This window comes from Theobroma cacao, chromosome 8, assembly GCF_000208745.1.
Source record: "Theobroma cacao cultivar B97-61/B2 chromosome 8, Criollo_cocoa_genome_V2, whole genome shotgun sequence".
NCBI classification, from domain to species: Eukaryota; Viridiplantae; Streptophyta; class Magnoliopsida; order Malvales; family Malvaceae; genus Theobroma; species Theobroma cacao.
The window spans coordinates 15,646,187-15,670,734 of NC_030857.1; the positions used below are offsets into that span (position 1 = coordinate 15,646,187).

The 24,548-nt window shown below is 33.3% G+C and overlaps 4 protein-coding genes, 1 long non-coding RNA gene and 1 pseudogene across 7 annotated transcripts; 3 read left to right on the plus strand and 3 right to left on the minus strand.

Annotated features, from left to right (window-relative positions):
- LOC18592939 (snakin-2) lies at positions 4,367–5,252 on the plus strand. The gene is made up of 3 exons (XM_007019910.2): positions 4,367–4,630; positions 4,723–4,774; positions 4,856–5,252. The coding sequence occupies exons 1-3, from the start codon at positions 4,568–4,570 to the stop codon at positions 5,047–5,049; spliced, it is 309 nt and encodes a 102-aa protein (XP_007019972.1). The 5' UTR covers positions 4,367–4,567; the 3' UTR covers positions 5,050–5,252.
- On the plus strand, positions 5,478–6,706 carry LOC18592940 (snakin-2). The gene is made up of 3 exons (XM_007019911.2): positions 5,478–5,857; positions 5,952–5,982; positions 6,334–6,706. The coding sequence occupies exons 1-3, from the start codon at positions 5,798–5,800 to the stop codon at positions 6,519–6,521; spliced, it is 279 nt and encodes a 92-aa protein (XP_007019973.2). The 5' UTR covers positions 5,478–5,797; the 3' UTR covers positions 6,522–6,706.
- Positions 7,222–8,192, minus strand: LOC18592941 (gibberellin-regulated protein 9). The gene is made up of 4 exons (XM_007019912.2): positions 8,063–8,192; positions 7,935–7,985; positions 7,716–7,770; positions 7,222–7,579 (listed from the first exon to the last, which is right to left on the minus strand). Exons 1-4 carry the CDS (start codon positions 8,105–8,107, stop codon positions 7,398–7,400), a joined length of 333 nt encoding a protein of 110 aa, XP_007019974.2. The 5' UTR covers positions 8,108–8,192; the 3' UTR covers positions 7,222–7,397.
- On the plus strand, positions 8,591–10,217 carry LOC18592942. Its single transcript, XR_001929132.1, has 2 exons — positions 8,591–8,880; positions 9,317–10,217. It is a non-coding gene; the product is annotated as an uncharacterized LOC18592942 (long non-coding RNA).
- Positions 10,339–12,026, minus strand: LOC18592943 (ubiquitin-conjugating enzyme E2-17 kDa). Of its 3 annotated transcripts, none has more exons than XM_007019914.2 (5): positions 11,901–12,026; positions 11,277–11,364; positions 10,959–11,086; positions 10,755–10,859; positions 10,339–10,663 (listed from the first exon to the last, which is right to left on the minus strand). In XM_007019914.2, the coding sequence occupies exons 2-5, from the start codon at positions 11,344–11,346 to the stop codon at positions 10,520–10,522; spliced, it is 447 nt and encodes a 148-aa protein (XP_007019976.2). In that variant the 5' UTR covers positions 11,347–11,364; positions 11,901–12,026; the 3' UTR covers positions 10,339–10,519. The 3 variants fall into 3 exon arrangements, with proteins under 3 accessions (XP_007019976.2, XP_017981784.1, XP_017981783.1); XM_018126295.1 differs by lacking the exon at positions 11,901–12,026 and adding an exon at positions 11,816–11,851; XM_018126294.1 differs by lacking the exon at positions 11,901–12,026 and adding an exon at positions 11,559–11,579.
- Positions 20,625–21,483, minus strand: LOC18592944 (annotated as a pseudogene).

Genomic DNA, 24,548 nt, shown 5'->3' on the forward strand with positions numbered 1-24,548 from the left:
CATTGTCTTCTTTTCTCATATGGAGGATAATGTAAAATTGAGAAAGGAAAATGAAATGAAAGAAGTTCTAGATCACTTATCTCCTTCTATTTGTTTATTTATGGCATAATTCTTAATAAAAATCTTTGAACTATTTATGAAAATTTAAATAAGTTTTTATTCTTTTATTGTGTTTAATTAAGTTATTATATTTTTATTTTAAGTCCAATAGACTTGTCATTTTATGTCATGTAGTGTTAACTTGATATGTTGATATGTCATAGTAAATAGTAACATGTTATGTTTAGACGACATGATTATATGGTCACGTGACACTTTTACCCTCCATTCGCATTATATGAGTACAAAATAATAAGTGTGTTGATGATTTTATAAAAATCTATCTCCTTTGCTTATGCAATATGAATATGCTCAAATTTAATGCAAATTTGCAAACAAAGATTTCGTGCAAGTGTACACGGTCGCAACAAGTAGTAAGTGATGAATGAGTTGTCGATCCTCAAGGAGTTGGTCTAATACTTGATGCTAACTACCAAAATTAACACAAGCTAACCTTATCCAAACAACAGATTTTGAACTATGATAACAAAAAAATGTAATCTAATTAACTAAGTCTACTCTAAGTGATGCAATTGATAATTGAATTGGAATCAATGGTCTAATATTCTAGGATTATGGTGTTCTCTAATATTTCATTTGGAATTGGGCTTGGTTAGTTACTTAATCTCAATGGAATTTGATATTAGTTTAGGATCTTAAGTTATGTGTAATCCTCCGTCGAGGTATTACACACTTGCTTAATCTATTTGCATTCTTATATGTCTATGGAAACAAATAATTTAAGCTCTTTAAATTAAAGAATCCCAAATTAACTAAGTGTGGCAATTAGTTGTATTTCTACCCTAACTACACATCAAAGCACTAAAATTCATTTTTAAGTGTTTTGAACACACCTTACTCAAGTTTAGGTCTAATTTAGGTTAACTTTTTCAAGTGTCATCTAAACACTTAAGCACATTTAATCGGTGATCAATCAATTAAATGGACAATAAATTCCAACTATGAGTAAACATCAAGATTTGCATTAAGATTAAGCAACCAACCAAACAATATCCAAACTACATAATAGAGTTAACTATAATCCTAGATTAATGAGTTTAGCTCAACATTTCACAAAGAAGAGTACACAATACAGCAAACAAGAGTATTGTTTTACAAAATGAGATAGAGAGAGAAAAATTCAAATCTAGAAAGAGATGTTCTGTTGCAGCTTCATAAGCGCCAGCCCTTGAATCTTCTTCTCTTTCACGTTTTTGCTTCAGCCTCTTCTTGCCCAAAATGTCTCTCCCGAATCTGCCTTTTTTTCTATGCAAAAATTCCCCTTTTATACTCTCATTTTATTCAGCCTTGATCTAGAATCTTGAGCCTAGCATATTCTCTTTTTTTTTTGACATGTTCTCATTGTAGCGAGTTTGGAATCTTGCTGTAGCGAGTTTCTTACTGAATTGGATTGAAAAGACATCTTCAATTTCGCTGCAGCGAAAATCCTTCTGTTGTATTGCCCCTATTTCTCGCTGCAATGAGAAACTCTCTGCCTGGATGTTCTTGGAGCTGTAACTTTGAGCTTTCTGCTTCCATGTTCTCCTCCTTCAAGCTCCCTAGTGCAGAGTTGTTGTGGTCCTCGCATTCAGCTTCTTTTTCAGGCACCATTCCTTCAAAATCAAGAAGGTTAAATGGTCAAAAGTTGCATTGAGGGGATTTTTGACAAAAGTAAGCTCAAATTGTCTAAATGACGCTAAACACCTTAAAAATTAACTTCTACTAAAAAGCATGAAAATTTGCTAAGGATTAAGTTGAAAATTAAAAAAATAAGTACAATTCATGCTTCAAAAGAAAACTATGATAACTCTATGTAACAAAGTTATTAAAGTGGTATTTTGATTAATAATAATTAGTCAATCATTACTTATAAAGATCTATTTGATTTAAAATAAAAAAAAGTTTGATTAAATAAAATAGAAGAATATAGATTTATTTGAATATTTTTGAATAATTTAAGAATTTTAAAGTATTTTGTTTAATTTTATTTATGAAATTTAATTGCTATAGCATCAAATTTGTTTATGTGTGTTTACAATTATAAACGGGTATAGAGTTCGGGTTTAGGTTGAGTACCAATCTAAACTTGAATATCAACATAATCGGATTTTGAGTAGCGGTTATCCAAAGAGTGATATCTAAACTCAATACGGATAGTAAAATTATTACTCGAATTTGTCACAAATTTGATTATAGGGTATTTTAATTTTATATTCAGATAGAGTACAAGGTACCCATTTACATCCTTATTTGTAATGTCAACTAATTTTATCCACGTGGATGACAGACTAAGTGAATTGAGTGAGCTGTCGATGACAACATCAGTTTAGTTAGATTTGAGCAGTTGAATTCACTTTATTTCTTATTCAATATAAAAACAAGACATAATTAATGGAAGTCAACATGATCCGTCCTTGATGGCACTCTTCTCATGTGACTCTTAGCTTCTTCTCGCTTTAACAATGTCGGTTGACGAGAATCCATAGCAAAACAATGAGTCCCAAGCTCCTCCACGCCATAGATAGCTTGCAAAAGATCTCCTTCCACCATTAATGGCCGTCATATCCAAAATTAACGGCCATTGACTCTTGCTAATATATATAGCACATTACTAGAATACCTTTAATAGGTTGTAGTACGAACGTGATAACTAGCGTCGTCAACTTGTAAAATATTATTTGTTTTAATTTTTTAAATTTTATGATTTTATTTTATAAAAAAAACTTAAAATTGACGTGAATATTTAAATATTGAATTATATTTTAATACGAATTTGATATGAGATTCATGATTTTTCTTTGAAATTGTGATATATTCTATACTCTAACAAGAGTCTATTGTCTTTAGTGACATTGTTCACACTAAACTGCAAGATATTGTCAATTTCAATCAATTAGATGTCACGATTTTATTTCACGAAAAATACTTCATAAATTAAAAAATAATATAAATACTTAAATTCTCCACTGTTCTCTAACAAGCACGTTATACAGCACATTACTTGGAGAAGCCCTTTAACAGGTTGTAGCACACTAGCAAGCACAATCCCATTGTCATACCCCATATAACAACTCCCCATCCCACTTCTGGGACCAACATTTGCAGACCTTACCTACTTGGTTATTTACACACCATACAGCCAGGAGGGAATCGAGTTTCTTCATTTTTTCAACGGCATGGCTGGCTGCAATGGAGACTGTGATGCCTAGTGGGAAGCGATAATGGAGACAAAAGTGACAGTGTGTTAACAGGAGAACACACCCACTACAGCCTCAGCTCTATAGGTCGAGACACAGCTGTCTCATTTGCGCGTCAGTACAGGTTTTAATCAAGGAAGTTAAGTCTAGCTGTACGGGATTACATTATAATGTATTATAATAAGCATTCAACGAATCTAGAGAAAGACATTGAAATCCATGTCAGGAGGACAATCCCCTACCTTTTTCCGTCTACTACGCGGTTTGCCTCACCAGCATCATGAAAAAACGAAGCACAAGGGTCCAACTATTGCCACTGCAGGCAGACAATGGACTCCATATTTAAGATTTACAATGAAAGATCACTCTTAATACACCGACATATTAACCCATATTAATGAGTATATTGTATGCAGGGGTGAAACCATAATAAATACAAGGTACACGATAATAAATAATAATAATAATAATAATAATAAAAAAGTAAACCTAATATTTTAAAAAGTTCATTTAATTAAATTTTTTATATTTTTATTTTAAATTAAATAAATCATTATGTTTAATATTTGATTAGTTATCATTCATTAAGATTTTATATATTTTTTTATATAACGTGATGTTAATATAAAAAATAAAATTATATCTAACCGACATGTCACATTATTATTAAAATATATTAATATGTTACGTCAAGAACATGTATTATAAATATGGCAAGCAATTCTTGCAAATCCTACCCGATATTTTTATTTTTACAATTTTAACTTCTAATTTATATCAAGTAAAACTTACCAAAATAGAAAAGATAATAAGAAAACTCTTAGGCGGTGCACTAATGTCTATATATGATAAGTACCATTCGGAGGTGGTAGTAAAGTACCTTTATTTGGGAAGATAATGCCTTCGCCAAATAAAGGAAAAAGACCCAAACCATCTTTAATTGTTTTGTTTTTTGCCAAGATTTTTATCTTCTTGATTGGGTTTTATGCCTCCCTCGTCCCTGCTTCCCAGACACAATTAGACAGCTACAATCGTTTTTTTTAATGGCAAATCTGTATTATGGCATAGTAACATTGGGAAAGGTGCTATTGAACTGGAAGTTTCCCAGGAACCTTTCGAGGTCAATGGCCATGCCTAACCACTATAAAAGCAGGGTTTAGAATCTTGGCAGGAACCAAGTTCCCATAAAACTAAACAAAGCAGAGGAAAAAAACAGAAGCAGTCTCTTTCTCTTTATCATCTCTCTATTTCAGCCTTGAGAAAGTTGGAATATGGGCAGCACCAAGACAACAACACTCTCACTTGCACTTCTTTGCCTTCTCCTACTGTCAGAGGTAATGCCCATGCCATTGTTGATGTTTCTGTCAAGCAGAGATTTCACGTGATTAGACTGGCCTTTTTGCTAACTATTGGTTTTATTTTTCAGGTGGGAATGCTCATGGCTGAAGTTCAAACAGCCCCAGCCCCAGGGCCACAGGGTAAGAGAGATTCTGGTCGATATCTAAGTATCGTTTGTTATTGGCCATCTTAATTTGTTCTAATGACTTAAATATATCCAGTTCCTGATGAATGCCCGGGCAAGTGTGCGAAGAGATGCAGCAAGTCATGGAAGCCAAAGATGTGCAATAAAACATGCGTTGCCTGCTGCCACAGGTGCCCTGATCATTGTGTGCCTGATGGTCCTCTAGCTAGCAGAGATTCCTGCCATTGCTACTCACAGATCAAGACCCATGGCAAATTCAAGTGCCCTTGAACCCATTTTTTTTTTACTTCTATTCTACCAGATCTCTGGGTTTTTAGTTTGGATCTTTAATGTCAATCAGGACAGACAGAGAGGTTTATAGAGAAAAATAAAGGAAATGGTAACAAGGGTTGTGTTTCTGTGGTTCTGTTGTCACATGTAATAAGTCAGTGTTATTAAATAAGAATAGTAAGATGGACTCATATTTAGCCTAAGTCTTGCTTCTCAATTATTTGTTATAATTAAAAAACGGTCGGTTCAATCTTTTTGGTGAAGTATGATCGACAATTGAATTAATTGATTTTTTTTTGAAAGAATTGCTGAACCGATCGAATTACACGATATTAAAAATTGAATTAATCGATTTTACTTAAAAGATCGACTGAATTATCAAACTATTAGAGGCAACCGAAGGAATTGATATTGCTGTGGCTTCTGCCTATGGCCAAATAGTTAATAGTTACAATTCCTCCACTTTTATTACTAGGGAAACCCGATTTATACGTACTAATCGCTATTTCTTGAGTCATTACCTCCAAAAAATCTCTAGGGTAGAAGTTTTAAGTTTCTAAGAACTCTGTGATCCATATTCAACATCATGTCCAAACGTTACAGCTCTAGCCTCTATATATATAAGTTTCTATATATATATATATAACCCTACAGCTTGGATCTTGGAAGGAACCAAATTGGGAGAAATACAAGGGAAAGAAGCAAAGAGGAACAACAAAAAAGAAAAATCCTTCTAACAAGTTTGGGAATGGCCAGCTCCAAGACAATACTTGTAGTTGCTGTTCTTTGTCTTCTCTTAATATCTGAGGTACCATGATTTTAAGGTTTGAGAGCAGTTTTTGTTGTTAGTCTTAGATTTCCCTAAACAGCAATTAATCATTTCTTTATGATAATATTATCAGGTGGGGATCATGGTTGCAGCTGAAAGACAAGGTGAGAAAGTTTCAGGATAATGCATCCTTTATTTGTTTTTGCCATACCTTTCCAATGGGGAAGAAGAATACAACTGTAGAGTAGTTTTGATAGCTAAAACCTCTGCACAATTTGAATCTATCTCACATAATGGACTAAAGAAAATACCCAATGCATCCTTTGATCTATCCATAAATATACTTGATAAATTATTTGCCTTTTGAGTATTTGGCTTATTGATTAATATATAATCCTTTACTTAAAAGAGCAGAGTTTAAATCCTCTTCTCCTAATTAAAAAAAATACTTGATAGAGCATTTGAAATTATGTGATTGATGGTTCAATAATGTGCTTTTTTGATTCTATATTTAGATTGCCAGACCAAGTGTGCCTTCAGGTGCAGCAAGTCATGGAAGCCCAAGATGTGCCATAAAACATGCAACACTGGCTGCCAAAGGTGCAATGATGGGTGCGTGCCTCCAGGCCCTACTGCTAACAGGGATGTCTGCCCTTGCTATGCACAGATGAAGACCCATGGAAATAGATACCAATGCCCTTGAGCTTCAAACAAAATTATTTCTATATATATTAATGCAACCAGCTCTCAAGGGATTTGATGTTGGTCATTAGGAGAGATCATGGACCTAACATTTTTAAGTTAAGTTTAGAAATTTATTAAAAATGATAGATTTAATTAGCTAATTACATTGAGATAGTCGTTTCTGTTTGTTACCACAATGTGATTCATGGAATAAAACAATTCTTCTATTATTAAAAAATTAAAATACAATAAAATTTTTTATGTTCCTTTTTAAAGACCGCAAAAAACAATGTTTACCTTCTAAAGCTATAAACCCAATTTAATAATACAGGATTCCAAAGTAGAAGAGTCAATGTAAAACAAAAAGTTTAAAATTATAAAACAATTCAATGTTGTACATAAATTAGAATTCTAATCAAATAAAAATTTCGAATTTTAATAGACTCAAGAAAGCTGTTTTCATCAGGTAACTTGAACTTGTAATGGAGCATGATTTCATGCTAGGTCGGATAAAGTAGGAGCACTAAGAGACTTATCCAGGACAAAGGCATGACCCTTAACATATACACTTACATCCAAGGAACAAAGGAAACCTTAAATTGCAGTTTCAGTTATAGTTGTTTCTGCTGTTTTTGCAGATCTAGTGGCAGCTTTGATTGAAACTTTAAGCAGAGACTTAGCTCCTATCTGCATGAATAATAACTTGAAATAAAAACTAATAAAGTAGAAGCAATAATGAAATTTAATCATTGAAATGATGATCCTGATCAGGCAATCCCAAATGAGCACTAAATGGTAGTAGTTCAAAGTATAGAACTGGTGGGAGTATTTTCCCTTATTACAGCAGATGGTAGATATCCTGATAATCCAAATATACCTAATTGTGGGTTTGAAATCAGGGGCACTTGGGCTTATTCCCATGGGTTTTGAGCTTTGCATAGCAGGGACAGGCATGCTTGTGGCCATAGGTACCAGGTGGAACGCAGTGGCATCTCTTGCAGCAAGTCTTGCATGCTCTGTGGCAAACATTCTTTCTTGATGCCTTCCTGCATCTCCTTGAGCACGCATAGTTGCAATCTGAATTTTCCCAAAAGAAACAACAGAAGCTTTTAGTTACTTGCGTATGCAACACTCTCTTAAAAGTGACAATGTTATCAATTGGTCAGAGACATAAATTAAGCTAGATACATGGGAAAAGAATAAAAATACTTACTGATTTTCTTATGATACGTTTTGTTAAGAGCTACCGTGTCACTTCCTTCATCCACCTGAATCCAAAACAAATGTCAAATTTCAAAATGGGGTACTCATCTATCAGTTAAGCTAAGTCAGAGTCGGTCCAAAATTCTACAAGAAAAAGTCATTTCATTTCTTGGGGAGCTTAAATTTCGCCCATGAAAGACAGTTAAAAAGGACTGAAGAGGACACTCACATTGACCAGAGAATTTGCATTATTGCTAAATGCAGAAGCTTGCACCAGAGCCTGACCAAAACCAAAGAAGATTCAGTGAGCAAATTTCAATAGAAAATAGTTTATCCCATTTCATAGTGTCAATGTACCTGTAGGAGGAGGATGGCAGCTACAAGAACCACAAAGAGCTTCATTTTTTTCTAGCAATGGTGAAATGATAAGGTTATTGATGAAATGCAGAGAGAAGCGTTTAAATTTATATGCAGTGATATTTTTGTTGGCTTTTGCCATTAAAGAATCACGTGTAAAGTTTACTGGGAAATCACAGGCATTGGGAGTTGGGGTCAACTGGAAAAATGTTTTTGAGCAAAAAGACTATTGCTTATTTTGGAAGCTTGTTTTGCTTTAATCTTTGTTGCCTTTTGCTATTAGGTGAAAATACAGCTGTTTGATTCTTTGGCTCGTGCAATGTATAAGGACAAAAGGAAAAGAGGAGAGAGTGTGAGAGTGAAGGCATGGCAATGGGGGCAGCAAAGATTGGAGCTATATCTGCCCTTTCCCTATATCTCGGTCCCTCACTCACATGATCTTGTTTCATTTTAATATCATAATTTGTGACATAATATTTGAAAAAAAATCTCTGAATTTTAACAGCATTTATTCATTTATATATCTTATTTGCCTTCCTGTTACAATTCAGAAATTGGCAACATATGGAGAAGCACCACCCACCTGTACATATTTTACTTTCTTTAACAAGCATAATTTTGCTATAGGCTTCAATAACTCTTCTATCCGAATACATTGACTCTGCTCTCTAGCATGATGAGTTTGCTGATATTTTCCATTGCCACAATCCATGTTTCCACAGAATCAAGCCAAGCTTGAGGGTCATCAAAAGCATATCACATGCCTGGCCTTTTCTCACAATTTAAATGTGCTTGAATCAGCAGCAGCTGGTTCCCAGGTTAGTTGTATGTATGCCTTCACGTTCGGTTACCCTAGGTATTAATTAGTTTGTGTTCATCCAAAGCAGGCCATATCAGCAATTAGAAAGCCATATTAATTTTAACTTTTTTCTTTAAGTTGTCATTTTCTCTTGGGTTTTTTTACTGCTTTATGTAGAGTCCCTGGAGTAAGTGTATTTGCTTGTGGTTCTGATGGGCATTGAGTTTGCAGGGTTAACTTTCTTCTCCCTCCCCCCCCCACACCTTCCTTCAACCTCCTTTTTCTTTCAAAAAAGAACTTTTAGATGATTCGATGTCATGGTACACTTAAATCTTATTGCATGGTTCCTCATGATTTTCAACTTCAATTGTATTAATGATTAAGAAAAAATACATGACATGGTGACCTTTGATGATATGCTGCTGTGCGTTTGGAATGCAAATGGATGGGAAAAGCTAGCAAGCAAGTTTATGTGTTGTCTTTGGGCAGGCGGTAGACCCTTCAGTGGTCAACTTTATTTAGTTTCGCCAAGATCAGGTTCACCTGCTTGCCGTCCATGAAAGGCTGATAGGCATATACTAAGCACCCTTACTGTATCATGTTATTCAGCTGATACAAACAATTCAGAAACTTCAGATAGATTCATATAGTAATAGTAGTCATCAATCTGTACGAGTGAAAGTTTTCTGTTGCAGTGGGTTCCTAAAGAAGCAGACCTTCTAATCACATCTGCAACCTATTCTTCAAATGGTCAGTCATTATATGTTAGCTTCAAAACTGGATGTCTAAAGTTTCTTGTCTCTACAACACTAGATGTAAGATGTCAGATTAATGTAACTGCTTACATACACAACCCCGTACCAGCTGAAGACTGTTAAACAAAGAGCAATTTGTAGCTCCTCTTCTATCTCCATTCATCCCATTAAAACTGTTTTATATATGGTTTACAGGTCTACCCTCTTTTTATTGCAGCTCATCCATCTAATAACCCAAATCAAATAGCATTGGGGCTTAGTAATGATAGGGCCCACATTCTTGAACCCCTAGAAGCTGAAGAATGAGGTGAACCACCTCCACAGCAGATGCTAGGAGTAAAGCAAATGTAAGTGGATAAATCTGTTTCAGGGTGACAATCGCAGCAGGTTTTTGTTGCTTTTGACTTCTTTTGCATATCTTATCATCAGGTAACCATCTTTTTGCACCTAGCTATTGGTGTGTGGGACGAACCATCAACAGTTTAAATAGGTGCTAGTAAAAGGGAGGGATTGGTAAGGTTTTGGGTTTGGGATTTGGTTTCCCATGTTGATATCTTTTCACCCTTAACTTGTCAATATATAATACATAATTTCTTCTGTTCCTTCTTTTCTTGAATTTTTGCACATGAATCAAATTGTTCAGAGAGAGGAAATTGATTTTCCATGTTTGTAGAATCTACTTATAATGAAGCGGTTTCATCATTAAGCACATCAATATCATCTTAAACAAATAGATGAAGCAAAGGTTTATAATATTAAATTTAATTACTTCGAAAAAGAAACCATACAACTTAATGTCTCCTTTGTAATAAATGAGGTAAATTTAAAGTAGTTTGCACACACATAGCAACCATAGGGAGTAGGCATATGCAGTCTCACAACCATCAAAGTAGGCATAAGTCTTTAACCCATGGCATATTTCTGGGTCCAGGAATGAGCAGTAGACTCGTACTTTGCTCTATCAGTCTTGTATGTATGTGCAATTTCTGGTACCAAAGGATCATCTGGGTTAGGATCCGTCAGCAACGAGCATATCGACAATAAGACCTGCAAAAATTTTGTTCATGACCAACCGGTTTAGAAAGGCTGACACATATCAGGTGAAAATAAAGAGGGAAAGGGTAACAATGGAAGTTACCTTTGAGACTGTAAGGGCAGGACTCCACTGCTCTTTCAAAATGTCAAGACAGATGCTACCATTGCTGTTGATGTTTGGGTGATAAACTTTTGTCTTGAAGGCCACCTGCGCAAACTCATTGTAAAGACAGGTTTACTCACTCATCGGTGTATAGGATAACAATCTTAATCTAATTCAGATATGATCAATTGTGTTGCTTGTTACCTTCGGTGGCTTGAAGGGATAATCAGGAGGAAAGTGAATTGACACCAAAAACACCCCGCCAGCATAAGGGCTATCTGCTGGACCCATAATCGTTGCTTGCCAATGAAACATGTCATCTCCAATAGGACCTATGAACAAGACCAAGCCATTGAATCTATATATGAACAAGACAAGCTAAAAACACTATTCTTCAAGCTCATAAACGTTTTTGTCTTCAAAACTTGTCCTCAAAAACAATTCTAGTTGATCTATAAGACACCAAAATCGATATATGTAAATAGAACGAAATATATTAACGAAACAAAGTCTGAAACAAACCTGCACTGCAAGAAACAGGAGGATCCTTCTGCAGATCTTTCAACTCCTTGGTGATCCGTTTAGAAGACATTGACGATTTGTTTAAAATCTGGGAATTGAAACAAAGAAATTATCACCTTTGGAAAGATAACAAAATTTCTTATAGTCAGGAAAAACAAACAATTGTACTAATTGGACCCTGATTGCATATTCTTTACTTCTATATATAAAGGATGAATAGTTTAAAAAGCCTCAAAATTTGATTTTTAGTTTTATAATTTAGACTTTTATCAAGAATCTCACCTGAAACATATAAGAAAACTAATCTAATTAATGTAAAGCCTAAACCCAGAATCTAAGATCTGTAATACATTAACAAAAAGCTGATAAAAAACACAAGAAGCAAAGATCACTCATACTCTATAAACCCTAAAAACACTCTCAATAGATTCTTGATGAAATCTGAATAAAATAATCTTAAATAGTCATGAAGCATATGAGAAAAAACCAATCAAAAAGATCATTCATCAGAATCAAGAAAACCCTTATTTAATTTATACCTTTAAGGGTCTCCCAAGAAACACAAAAGAAAAGAAGAAAAACCCTTTTTAATATGAAGGAGAGAGATAGAGACAAAGAACTAACCTATCTATATCTTTATATCAATCTTGTCGCTAGGGTTTGAGGTATAAGTGGAGGAGAAGGTTTTATGAATTGTACAAGAGCGTGAGATTGGTGACTTTATATAAGGGTTTGGTTTCCTACGAGACATATGCTCCTTTCCATGCACAACTCTCCTCAAACTTAGATTTCCATGTACATATCTAATTCTGAAATTTGAATTGTTTTTAAAGTGAAAATCTTGAATTTTTTATTTTAAAAAATATATATTAATTAACACATTTAAAATAAAGTTATATATATATATATATATTAATATTGTAGTCTTGATTTTAATTGAGACAAAAAAAAAGATTTCAAAATTTAGTTCTAATTTATTAATTTAAGCTATCATTGATATATAGGCTGTAACATTAAGACGGAACGTGTTTCTTTTGTCATCTATATTAAATTATGAATCTTCGAATGTAACTTACTCGTATAAATTAATTATGATAAAATTTTCATTTAAGGTTAATTGAATTGAATTATAATAGACGATATTATAAATATCGTTAATATTTTATTTCTAATTGCTCTTTATATTAGTATTACCTTTCTTTATTTCCTCTCATAATTTAGAAAACTAACATGGATGGTTTGTAGTCGATACATGTATATAACAGTGGCAGAGCTAAGTTGGTGGTGGCGTTCATCTTCAGTTTTTAATTTTTTTATTATTATATGTATAAAATTTGAGATATATAGATTTATTGTCTCGTATGATTACTTTTTAGCCATCTCTCATGTAAAATCTTAAATCCGTTAATATATATATTATTTTAAAGAATTCATTGTTACTGCAATAAATTTTCTTGTTGAAGGTTTTTTGTTAGCTTAATTTATAATTTTTTTTTTGTTAGGCTAAGAATGGATTTTGGTTGGTGACGGAGTATTCTTACTCGTCTTCCTTAGAAATTTCTATTGTTGAAACTACGAAAGGATTCCTCTTGCTAGCAGAGATTCCTGCCATTGTTGCTCACAGATCAAGACCCATGGCAAATTCAAGTGCCCTTGAACCCAATTTTTTTTTTTTTTTTTACGTTTATTATACTAGATCTCTGGGTTTTTAGTGTGGATCTTTAATGTCAATCAAGAGAGAGAGAGAGGGGGCGGGAGGTTATAGAGAAAAATAAAGGAAAAAGTTCTGTTTCCGTGGTTTTATTGTCACATGTAATAAGTCAGTGTTATTAAATAATAATAGTAAGATGGACTCATATTTAGTTTAAGTCTGGCCTTCTCAATTATTTGTTACAATTAATAGAGAGCAAACAGTCAGTTCAACCTTTTCGGTGGATTATGATCGAAAATCGAATTATTCGAATTTTTTTTTAAAAACGATTGACTGAATTGATCGAATTATATGATAAAAAAAATTCCAATTAATTAATCTATTTTATTTGAAAAATTGATAGAACCGACTAAACCATGAGTTCTACCTACGGCCAAATAGTTAATAGTTACAATTCCCCACTTTTATTACTTGGCAAACCCGATTTAAACGTACTAATTGCTATTTCTTGAGTTATTACCTCCAAAAAATGGCTAGGGTAGAAGTTTTAAGTTCCTAAACACTCTGTGATCCATATTCAACATCATGTCCAAAGGTTACAGCTCTAGCCTCGTTATATATATAGAACCCTTCAGCTAGGATCTTGGCAGGAACCAAATTGGGAGAAATACAAGAGAAAGAAGAAAATAGGAACAACAAAAGAAATATATCCTAACAAGTTTGGAAATGGCCAGCACCAAGACAACACTTGTACTTGCTGTTCTTTGTCTTCTCTTATATCTGAGGTACCATGATTTTAGGGTTTGTGAGCAGTTTTTGTTCGTAGTCTTAGATTTCCCTAAACAGCAATTAATCATTTCTTTATGATAATATTATTAGGTGGGAATCATATATATGCTTGATAAAACATTTACATCTGAGTATTTGGTTCATTGGTTGGTGCACGATTCATTGTTTAGAGAGTATGATTCGAATCCTCTGCTCCCAATTAAAAAAAAAAATACTTGATAGAGTATTTGAAATTGTGTGATTGATGGTTCAATAATGTGCCTTTTTGATTCTATATTTAGATTGCCAGACCAAGTGTGCCTTCATGGAAATAGAAACAAGTGCCCTTGAGCTTCAAACAAGATTATTTCTATATATATTAATGCAACCAGCTCTCAAAGGATTTGATGTTGGTCATTAGGAGAGATCATAGACTTAACTATTATGTTTTTAACAATTGAAAGTCAAAAAAAAATTCTGTGTTTTAAGCAAACAAAAAGGTGCAATGTGTTTTTAGTTAATTAAAGAATTTTTAAGTGATGAATCATGTACCGATATGTGAAATTGATGATGTAATTTAAGTCAATTATATAATTAATTATTAAATAATTAAGTTTCAAAGAATTTAAGATAAATACACTAGGTTTAGTTAATTAAATTTAAAAAATTTGTAATTCTATCGATCAAAATTCATCGATGAGTATTCATATTTATCTTTAATTAATTAAAATAATTTAAAGCTAATATCAAATTTTGACTAATTATATTTTAAAAATCAATAGATTATCAAATTAAATTTCAGCATAGAGTCATCATATTTATCTTTAATTTAATTAACATCCTAATTTTGTTCTCTAAATCAAAGCCGGTCATTTTTAATGAACCTAAGTTAAATTTAGAATTTTATTTAAAAGGATAGATTTAATTAGCTAGTTATGTCAAGACAGTTGGTTTTGTTTACTGCCCCAATGTGATTCATGGAATGAAACAATTCTTTTATTGCTAGAAAATTAAAGTATAATAAAATTTCTAAGAAATCCTTTTTTAAGACTACCAAAAACAATGTTTACCTTCCAAAGCTATAAACCTAGTTTTATAATACAAGATTCCAAAATAAAATATGATTAGGAGTCAACGTAGAACAAAAAGTTTAAAATTATAAAACTACTCTATGTTGTATGTAAATTAGAATTCTAATTAAATAAAAATTTTAAAATTATAAAACTACTGAAAGTTGTATGTATATTAGAATTCTAATCAAATAAAAGTTTCGAATCTTAAGAGACTCAAACAAGCTGTTTTCATCAGGTAACTTGAACTTGTAATGGAGCATGATTTCATGCTAGGTCGGATAACGTAGGAGGAATAAGAGACTTACCCAGGACAAACGCATGACCCCTAACATATACACTTACATCCGAGGAACAAAGGAAACCTTAAATTGCAGTTTCAGTTATAGTTGTTTCTGATGTTTTTGCAGATCTATTGGCAGCTTTGATTGAAACTTTAAGCAGAGACTTAGCTCCTTTCTGCATGAATAATAACTTGAAATAAAAACTAATAAAGTTTAAGCAATAATGAAATTTGATCATTGAAATGATGATCCTGAACAGGCAATCCCAAATGAGCACTAAATGCTAGTAGTTCAAAGTATAGAACTGGTGGGAATATTTTCCCTTATTACAGCAGATGGTAGATATCCTCATGATCCAAATATACCTGATTGTGGGTTTGAAATCAGGGGCACTTGGGCTTATTCCCATGTGTTTTGAGCCTTGCATAGCAGGGACAGGCATGCTTGTGGCCATAAGTAACGGGTGGAACGCAGTGACATCTCTTGCAGCAAGTCTGGCATGCTCTGTGGCAAAAATTCTTTCTCGATGCTTTCCTGCATCTCCTGGAGCATGCATAGTTGGAATCTGAATTTTCCCAAAAGAAACAACAGAATTTTATAGTTTACTTTCTTTAACGAGCATAATTTTGCTATCGGCTTCAATGACTCTTCTATCCGAATACATTGTCTCTGCTCTCTAACATTGTCATGACCCGGCACTCTCTTCGAGCCCGTGAACAACCGTCGTGAAGTCTTGGTAAATATTCATTACGCGGTATATCAACCGAAACCTCGCAAGACTCTAGCATCAGTTTTCCGCCTCCCCTGTGAGAAGCAGTTACTAAATATCATATTTAAAGGGAATATATACTATCTTTAAATCAAAGACAATCAAAAAGTAATTTCTACTGCACAGGGGTATTTTTGTCATTTTACCCAAAAATTTCGAAACCTGCTTAAAATATAATATATAAATGAAAAATATACATTTCATATCTAAAAATCATCCATTTAAAGTGAAATTATATCTAATCAAACTAAATAAAAATATTGAATAAAATATTCCACTTTCATATGAAACAATATTTATAAAATTCTACGTAAATAGTTAATAAAAAGTAATAACAAAATAAATTCATATATAGAATAGCACACTACGCCAAGGTATATAAAAATATTCTACAATGACATGTGAGCCCCAAAATAACAAAAATAAACACGACTGTAAACCTATGATTTCTAATGGTACGAATCCAAAAGCAAACCCTCGACAAAATCGATGGTCTACAGATTGCCCTGAGCCAGAAATGGGTGAAATAAGGGTGGTGAGTTTTTATAAACCCAGTAAGTAAGTAAAGTTCATCTATAACATCTAAAGCCGAGTAAATGGAGACAATTAAAACTTCTCATCATAATATGATTCATAACCTTAAAACTCATTTCAACCCATATAAAACAGTTACATTTCAAAAAACTTTCAACAAGGCTTATGACTCTCTTAAAAACTTGGCTCGTGCCAAAACTTGTACTCGGTGACACCTTGTGTAGGGCATCCAACCGAGTTCACCAAGGCTGTTAAAATAACAAATACACATAAAACATGTTTTTATATTAAAAAAAAACATAGTCGTTCCTTGGCATTGGCTAAGTTTCACCCTCACGTGGTGGTTCGCCGTGAAGTGAACTCTAAACTACCTTAGGAGATACCCACCGTGCCTCTCATACTAAGGTAAAATATGATGGGATTTACCGTGCCCCTCTAATAGGCCGGCCCACGAAAACCCGCCTATTGCAGCAAGCTAATCAATTACCCCACCAAATCAATAAAATTTCGGCAGTATGACATGGCTAATATGATATTACCCAGCCTGTCAAGGTAAAACAAAACTGTTCATATATTCCACATAAACACAAATCTAGCCATTCATGCCATCACATTGTCATAAGCCATCAAATTGTCATAAGCCATCAATTCCAACCACATGTCAATTACAAATCCCGTTATGCCAATACATTTATTACAAAGCAGGGTCGGCACAACTAACAATAGTCAAAACATATATATAACACAAGTGTATAGTCTCCGCTTACTCAATTTCCAAAACCAGGATTCAATTTCAAACCAAATTATGAATCTCATTTCATTTAACCAACACTTCAGTTATAAAACATAATAGTTTACAATTTAAGTTCTTTATTCTTTAAAATCATAAAAACGAGTATAAACTACTTTAGATAGTTAAGATGATAGTATGATTACTCACAATAACGAGAGTACTCCTACTCCTGGTCCTCGTGTACGATATCCTTACCCTTACCAGAGGGCTCACCATCTATACCTAATACACAACAAGTAATTCAATACATTTGTGCCAAACTATTATAAAACTATTCCAGGCTCTATATGAATGCATGAAATTGAATGAGAAATGTTCGAATAATCACTTAAAGATGGTGTTCTACGTAGGTTCAATTGTTATTGGACTAAAATGGTATTCAACCTAACTTGCACTATACACTGTTTAATTAGCCAAAACATCTTATTCAACTCCAAATAGATTCATTACACTTTCGATACTCCAAATACAACCAAAGTACCTCAATGAACTTGATTGTGACTTAAATGATCACATCCGAAACTCATTTCGATTCCAAGCTAACGTGCTAATCAGTGTCAACACAGTCCAATAAGTCTGTATATATCATTAGAAATCAAATTCAAGTCCATTTACCATGATTTTCTCATAGTTGTTCAAGTCGTTTACTAAAGGCACTATACTTTTTCGATAACCATTGTCGATATCCGACACCATAAATCATCAAATACGAGCTAAATAATATGAAATATAACAAAATTCATCATCAACATATCCCCTATTAAATTTGGCTAAGGAGGGTTTAGTGAAGGACATGTGGTTTTCTTGCTTGTTTTTCATACCGAATATCACAAAACAACTAAAAACACCTAGATAGCATGAAATCTAACAAAAGCCATCATCAAAACTTCCCCCCCTTGATTTGGCCAACATGACTTCCTTCATGAAAGTTTGGGTTTCAACCATAGAAAATGAAAAAGAAAGCATGGGAGAGGTGAATCTTAAGCTAAAATCGCGAAATCTTACCTCAAATCGCTTCGTTCTTCGATAACCGATAAATTTCTCTTGAATTTTCTTCCTCAAGGGTTGTTTCTATTCTTTTCCCCCTTTTCTTTGGCTTCCACGGCAATGAAAGAAGACTTGGGAGAGGTTTATGTTGATTTATAAAGAAAATTATAAAAGAATTAAAGCTTGACACGTGTCAACATGTGAATGGTTCATAGTTAAATCTTAACTATTAAGCATTTTCTTACCACCACATATAATACCTTAATTATCCTAAGTATAAAATGATAATAGGTGAAATTCATGGGCTTGACAAGTGTCACGGTGGTGTAAAATTTTAAAATTTCCTATTACGTCCTCATGGACACGTGGAATGATCGGTTTTCCCTTATTCTAGGAAAAATGTCGGAATTGGAATTTTTCACTTCTCAAATTCAAATTATGCTCCAAATAATCAAACTTGATCAAAAATCTTGTCGAACATTCCAATTTTTGCCCTCGAGTGGCAAAATGACCATTTTGCCCCCTACATTATAAAAATTTTCAATTGGATTCCAAATTAATCTTTGAACTCCGAATCACCATTCTAAGACATTCTAAGGTTCAATAACTCTCAAATANTTTTGTAATTTTTTTTTTCGGGACTCTCCTAGCATTCAATCATGCTATCATCACATGTTTGTCATGAATAGTATTTTATAAGATCGGGCTTTACAAACATGATAAGTTTGTTGATATTTTCCACTGCTACAATCCATGTTTCCATAGAATCAAGCCAAGCCTGAATGTCATCAAAAGCATAGCACATGCCTGGCCTTTTCTCACAATTTAAATGTGCTTGAATCAGCAGCAGCTGGTTCCCAGGTTAGTTGTTTGTACGCCTTCAGGTTCGGTTACCCTAGTTATTAATTAGTTTGTGTTCATCCAAAGCAGGCCATATCAGCAATTAGAAAGCCATATTAGTTTTAACTTTTTTCTTAAAGTTATCATTTTCGCTTGGGTCTTTTTCCTGCTTTATATAGAGTCCCTGGAGTAAGTGTATTTGCTTATGGTTCTGATGGGCATTGAGTTTGCAGGGTTAACTTTCTTCTCCCTCCCCCCCCCACACCTTCCTTCAACCTCCTTTTTCTTTCAAAAAAGAACTTTTAGATGATTCGATGTCATGTTACACTTAAATATTATTGCATGGTTCCTTATGATTTTCAACTTCAATTGTATTAATGATTAAGAACGAATACATGACATGGTGAGCTTGAATGTTATGCTGCTGTGCGTTTGGAATGCAAATGGATGGGAAAAGCTAGCAAGCAAGTTTATGTGTTGTCTTTGGGCAGGCGGTAGACCCTTCAGTGGTCAACTTTATTTAGTTTCGCCAAGATCAGGTTCACCTGCTTGCTGTCCATGAAAGGCTGATAGGCATATACTAAGCACCCTTACTGAATCATGTTATTCAGCTGATACAAACAATTCAGAAACTTCAGATAGATTCATATAGTAATAGTAGTCTTCAATCTGTACGAGTGAGTTTTCTGTTGCATTGGGTTCCTAAAGAAGCAGACCTTCCAATCACATCTGCAACCTATTCTTCAAATGCTCAGTCAATATATATTAGCTTCAAAACTGGATGTATAAAGTTTCTTGTCTCTACAACACTAGATGTAAGATGTCAGATTAATGTAACTGCTTACATACAGAACCCCGTACCAGCTGAAGACTTTAAACAAAGAGCAATTTGTAGCTCCTCTTCTATCTCCATTCATCCCATTAAAACTGTTTTATACATGGCTTACAGGTCTACCCTCTTTTTATTGCAGCTCATCCATCTAATAACCCAAATCAAATAGCATTGGGGCTTAGTAATGATAGGGCCCACATTCTTGAACCCCTAGAAGCTGAAGAATGAGGTGAACCACCTCCACAGCAGATGCTAGGAGTAAAGCAAATGTAAGTGGATAAATCTGTTTCAGGGTGACAATCACAGCAGGTTTTTGTTGCTTTTGACTGCTTTTTCATTTCTTATCATCAGGTAACCATCCTTTTGTACCTAGTTATTAGTGTGTGGGATGAACCGTCAACAGTTTATATAGGTGCTAGTAAAGGAAGGGATTGGTAAGGTTTTCGGTTTGGGATTTGGTTTCCCATGTTGATATCTTTTCACCCTTAACTTGTCAATATATAATACATAATTTCTTCTGTTCCTTCTTTTCTTGAATTTTTGCACATGAATCAAATTGTTCAGAGAGAGGAAATTGATTTTCCATGTTTGTAGAATCTACGTGTAATGAAGTGGTTTGTGGTTTCATCATTAAGCACATCAATATCATCTTAAGGAAATAGATGAAGCAAAGGTTTGTAATATTAAATTTAATTACTTCGAAAAAGAAACCATACAACTTAATGTCTCTTCGTAAAAAATGAGGTAAATTTAAAGTAGTTTGCACACACGTAGCAACCATGGGCAGTAGGCATAAGCAGTCTCACAACCATCGAAGTCTTTAACCCATGGCATATTTCTGGGTCCAGGAATCGAGCAGTAGACTCGTACTTTGCTCTATCAGTCTTGTATGTATGTGCAATTTCTGGTACCAAAGGATCATCTGGGTTAGGATCCGTCAGCAACGAGCATATCGACAATAAGACCTGCAAAAATTTTGTTCATGACCGACCGGTTTAGAAAGGCTGACACATATCAGGTGAAAATAAAGAGGGAAAGGGTAACAATGGAAGTTACCTTTGAGACTGTAAGGGCAGGACTCCACTGCTCTTTCAAAATGTCAAGACAGATGCTACCATTGCTGTTGATGTTTGGGTGATAAACTTTTGTCTTGAAGGCCACCTGCGCAAACTCATTGTAAAGACAGGTTTACTCACTCATCGGTGTATAGGATAACAATCTTAATCTAATTCAGATATGATCAATTGTGTTGCTTGTTACCTTCGGTGGCTTGAAGGGATAATCAGGAGGAAAGTGAATTGACACCAAAAACACCCCACCAGCATAAGGGCTATCTGCTGGACCCATAATCGTTGCTTGCCAATGAAACATGCCATCTCCAATAGGACCTATGAACAAGACCAAGCCAGTGAATCTATATATGAACAAGACAAGCTAAAAACACTATTCTTCAAGCTCATAAACGTTTTTGTCTACAAAAATTGTCCTCAAACAATTCTAGTTGATCTATAAGACCCCAAAATCGATAAATGTAATAGAGGGAAATATATAGAGGAAACAAAGACTGAAACAAACCTGCACTGCAAGAAACAGGAGGATCCTTCTGCAGATCTTTCAACTCCTTGGTGATCCGTTTAGAAGCCATTGACGATTTGTTTAAAATCTGGGAATTGAAACAAAGAAATTATCACCTCTGGAAAGATAAAACATTTCTTATAGTGATGTAGCCAGAAGGATTAAGACACTTTGAACTCAACAATTAGGTTTGAATGGGTTTGATTGTGTTTGAAACAATAAAAAATAATTTGGCTTTAAAGAAACCTCTTGAATAAAAAATCAAAATAAACAAAAAATAAATAAATAAAAAAAATAAAAATGATAAGTGAATGAGAAGAATAAGATAAAACAAAAAGAAAGAAAGAAATATTTATATTATAAATATATTTAGATACTTGTAAATATAATATATATATATATATATAAATTTATGATACAAATATAAAATTATAAGAAAAATGAAATGATTATTTGAGTGATTTCACCTAAAAAGGGCAAAAAGTTACCTATTTCGGGTGGGTTATTTAGGTACGGAGTTCGAGACAGATTTTCACAGAAGTGTTGGGATAAATCTGAACTCTAAACTTCGATACCCGTTAAGTCAAATAATCGTTGTTAAAATATAATAAATAAAAAAATACATGATGTAAATATAATTGTTATAAAAAAATAATGAAATGATTATTTGAGTGAGTTCACCTAAAAAGGGTAAATAGTTGCCTCTTTCAGGTGGGTTACTTAGGTATGGAGTTTGAGACGAATTTTCATCGAAACGTCAGGATAAATTCGAACTTTATACTTCAATACCCATTAATTTAAATAATTTTTATTAAATAATAAAATAATAATATACATTAAAAAAATAAATAATAAAAATAAAAATAATAAAATATGTAAATAAGACAATAAATCACCCTAAACTATTAAACATATTATTGTATAAATTACGAACCAATTAAATTAATAAGTGCGGTCATGTAGACGTCATCCTTTTATACTGTCATAACATGTCACATTTTATCTTGTTAATAGGGCGAGAATTTCGATGATGGGATTTCCTCGAAGAGCTTGTAGAGACAAGTTCTTCCTGAGATATCCCTAGGTGAGGAAAATNTTTTTCTCTATTTGTATTTTTTATTTTTAAATTTATATTTTCACTTAATAATTTAAAAATTAATATTTTATTTATAATTTAATATATATTATATTAAAATATGAAAATATTAATAATTTTTTAATTTAAAATATTAATTTTATAAGTTTAAGTTTGTAATTTTTGTAAATAAGTAAGGACATTATAATCCAAAGTGTTTGGATGTTAGTCCTATGGGTGTGAAATAGCTAATACCATGGGAGAATGTGGTATTAACTATTCGAAGGTTTTGCCAAGTTTTGAGGAATAGTCAATCTTTTGGAATAGCTATTCCTTTCCCAAAAACAAACAAAATAAGGGAAGAAAATTTTTTTAAGGATTAAAAGTGAAATGGCTTAGCCACTCCCCTAGCCAAACATGATGTAAAATTCTAATAAAGATACAAAAATAAATCTCAAACTAAATAAAATAAAAAAAATAAAATCCTAAGCTAACAAAATTATTAAATAAAATAGAATTCTAGATGCGCTTGCATTAGTCCCTTTGGGGTCAGAAAAAACTCGACTTCGACGAGTAGGCTTTGACATACTCTTCATAGACGTTTGAATTCACTTGTTTCAATTCTTCTTTGTTACTACCTTTAACTTCAAAATTTTCAATAGATAAATACCTAGTGATTTTATTGATTTTGTTGCTTGTGGGGCTTGAAGTTGCTAATTGCTTAGACTCTTTTTTAAGAGGATATAAAGTATACCTCTTGTTGTCCTGGTGGAAGGAATAGGTATTTGGTTTCGTCTTATGATCCATATCATGATCATACAACCAAGGTCTACCAACAAGAATATGACTAACATCCATTGGCACAACATCACATAAAGCCTCATCATCCAAGTTACAACCTATAGTGAATTTCAGTAAACATTGAGTAGTTACTAGTACCCCATGTCCTTTCTTTAGCCACTTAATCTTGTAAGAATGAGGATGTTTGCTTGTAGGAAGTTTCAATTTATCTGTTGTCTCTTTTGCAATAATATTTTGCATGCTTCCTTCATCAATAACAAGATCACAAACTTTACCTTCATAAACAACATGTGTGCGAAAAATACGTCGTCTCTTCCAATCTTCTGCTTCCTCATTGATTGTTGTAGTCATCACTTTCGTACCACCAAGGACTTACCTTGTGCAGGATACAAATCAATTTCCTCTGTTTCCTCATCATATTAATCATAAATGGGTTCTAATTCCTCCCTAAATTTTGTTAAGTTCACCTTTCATTGTGGGCAAACAAAAGAAATGTGTCCCTTCTCCTCACAAGTAAAACATCGAATCTAAGAATTGTTGCCTCTTTTATTTGTAAAAGAACCATAACTGTTTTGTTTATCATAAGGCATTATACTTTTGCCTTAATTGCTTTTTTCAACATTGGTTGCACCTCCATTAGTTTTTTTAGTTGTGGTAGCCTCTAGATAATTTTGTTAGGATGTTTGGTAACCTTGTCTTGCTCTAGAATTGTTTTGCCAATCAGTGCCATATAAGAGCTTTCTAGCACCATAACGTGAAACTCGTTTTTCCACTGCTAAAGCATATTAATGAACATCTTTAATATTGTACAAACGAACTACTCCCATCTCATCTCTAATAGAATGATTTAAACCAGCAAGATAATGAGAAGTAATTTGTTTGTTATTTTCAGTTAACCCAACTCGAATTGATAGGTTATTGAACTCCGATGTATACTCCTCAACGGTCATGTTATTTTGTTTCAAACAATGAAACTTTTCATATAATTCCGTAGTATAATCAACAGGTAAAAATTACTTTCGTAATTTACTTTTCATATGCTCCAAAGTGTTGACTTTAAGCTTCCCTTGTCGTGCACTGTGCACTTCAACTCTTTTCCACCACTGAACTATGGTACCTTCAATTTCATCATTACAAATAACACTTTTCCATTTTCTACTATAGGTTTTCATTCAAAGTAATTTTTCAAACTAGCTTCCCAATCCAGATAATCCTCCACATCAAACTTCCCATGAAAATCAATTACTTCGATCTTGATTCCTCCACCATTTAAATGAAGAGCATGTAATAATC

Coding starts and splice junctions, on each gene's coding strand:
- LOC18592939 (XM_007019910.2), top strand. CDS start 4,568: ATGGGCAGCACCAAGACAACAACACTCTCACTTGCACTTCTTTGCCTT. Junction 4,631..4,722: donor GCCTTCTCCTACTGTCAGAG/GTAATGCCCATG, acceptor TTTATTTTTCAG/GTGGGAATGCTCATGGCTGA. Junction 4,775..4,855: donor CCCAGCCCCAGGGCCACAGG/GTAAGAGAGATT, acceptor AAATATATCCAG/TTCCTGATGAATGCCCGGGC.
- LOC18592940 (XM_007019911.2), top strand. CDS start 5,798: ATGGCCAGCTCCAAGACAATACTTGTAGTTGCTGTTCTTTGTCTTCTC. Junction 5,858..5,951: donor GTCTTCTCTTAATATCTGAG/GTACCATGATTT, acceptor TAATATTATCAG/GTGGGGATCATGGTTGCAGC. Junction 5,983..6,333: donor GGTTGCAGCTGAAAGACAAG/GTGAGAAAGTTT, acceptor TTCTATATTTAG/ATTGCCAGACCAAGTGTGCC.
- LOC18592941 (XM_007019912.2), bottom strand. CDS start 8,107: ATGAAGCTCTTTGTGGTTCTTGTAGCTGCCATCCTCCTCCTACAG. Junction 7,771..7,934: donor ATGCAAATTCTCTGGTCAAT/GTGAGTGTCCTC, acceptor TTTTGGATTCAG/GTGGATGAAGGAAGTGACAC. Junction 7,580..7,715: donor AACGTATCATAAGAAAATCA/GTAAGTATTTTT, acceptor GGGAAAATTCAG/ATTGCAACTATGCGTGCTCA.
- LOC18592943 (XM_018126294.1), bottom strand. Junction 11,087..11,276: donor TCCTGTTTCTTGCAGTGCAG/GTTTGTTTCAGA, acceptor TCTTGTTCATAG/GTCCTATTGGAGATGACATG. Junction 10,664..10,754: donor CTGCCCTTACAGTCTCAAAG/GTAACTTCCATT, acceptor AAATTTTTGCAG/GTCTTATTGTCGATATGCTC.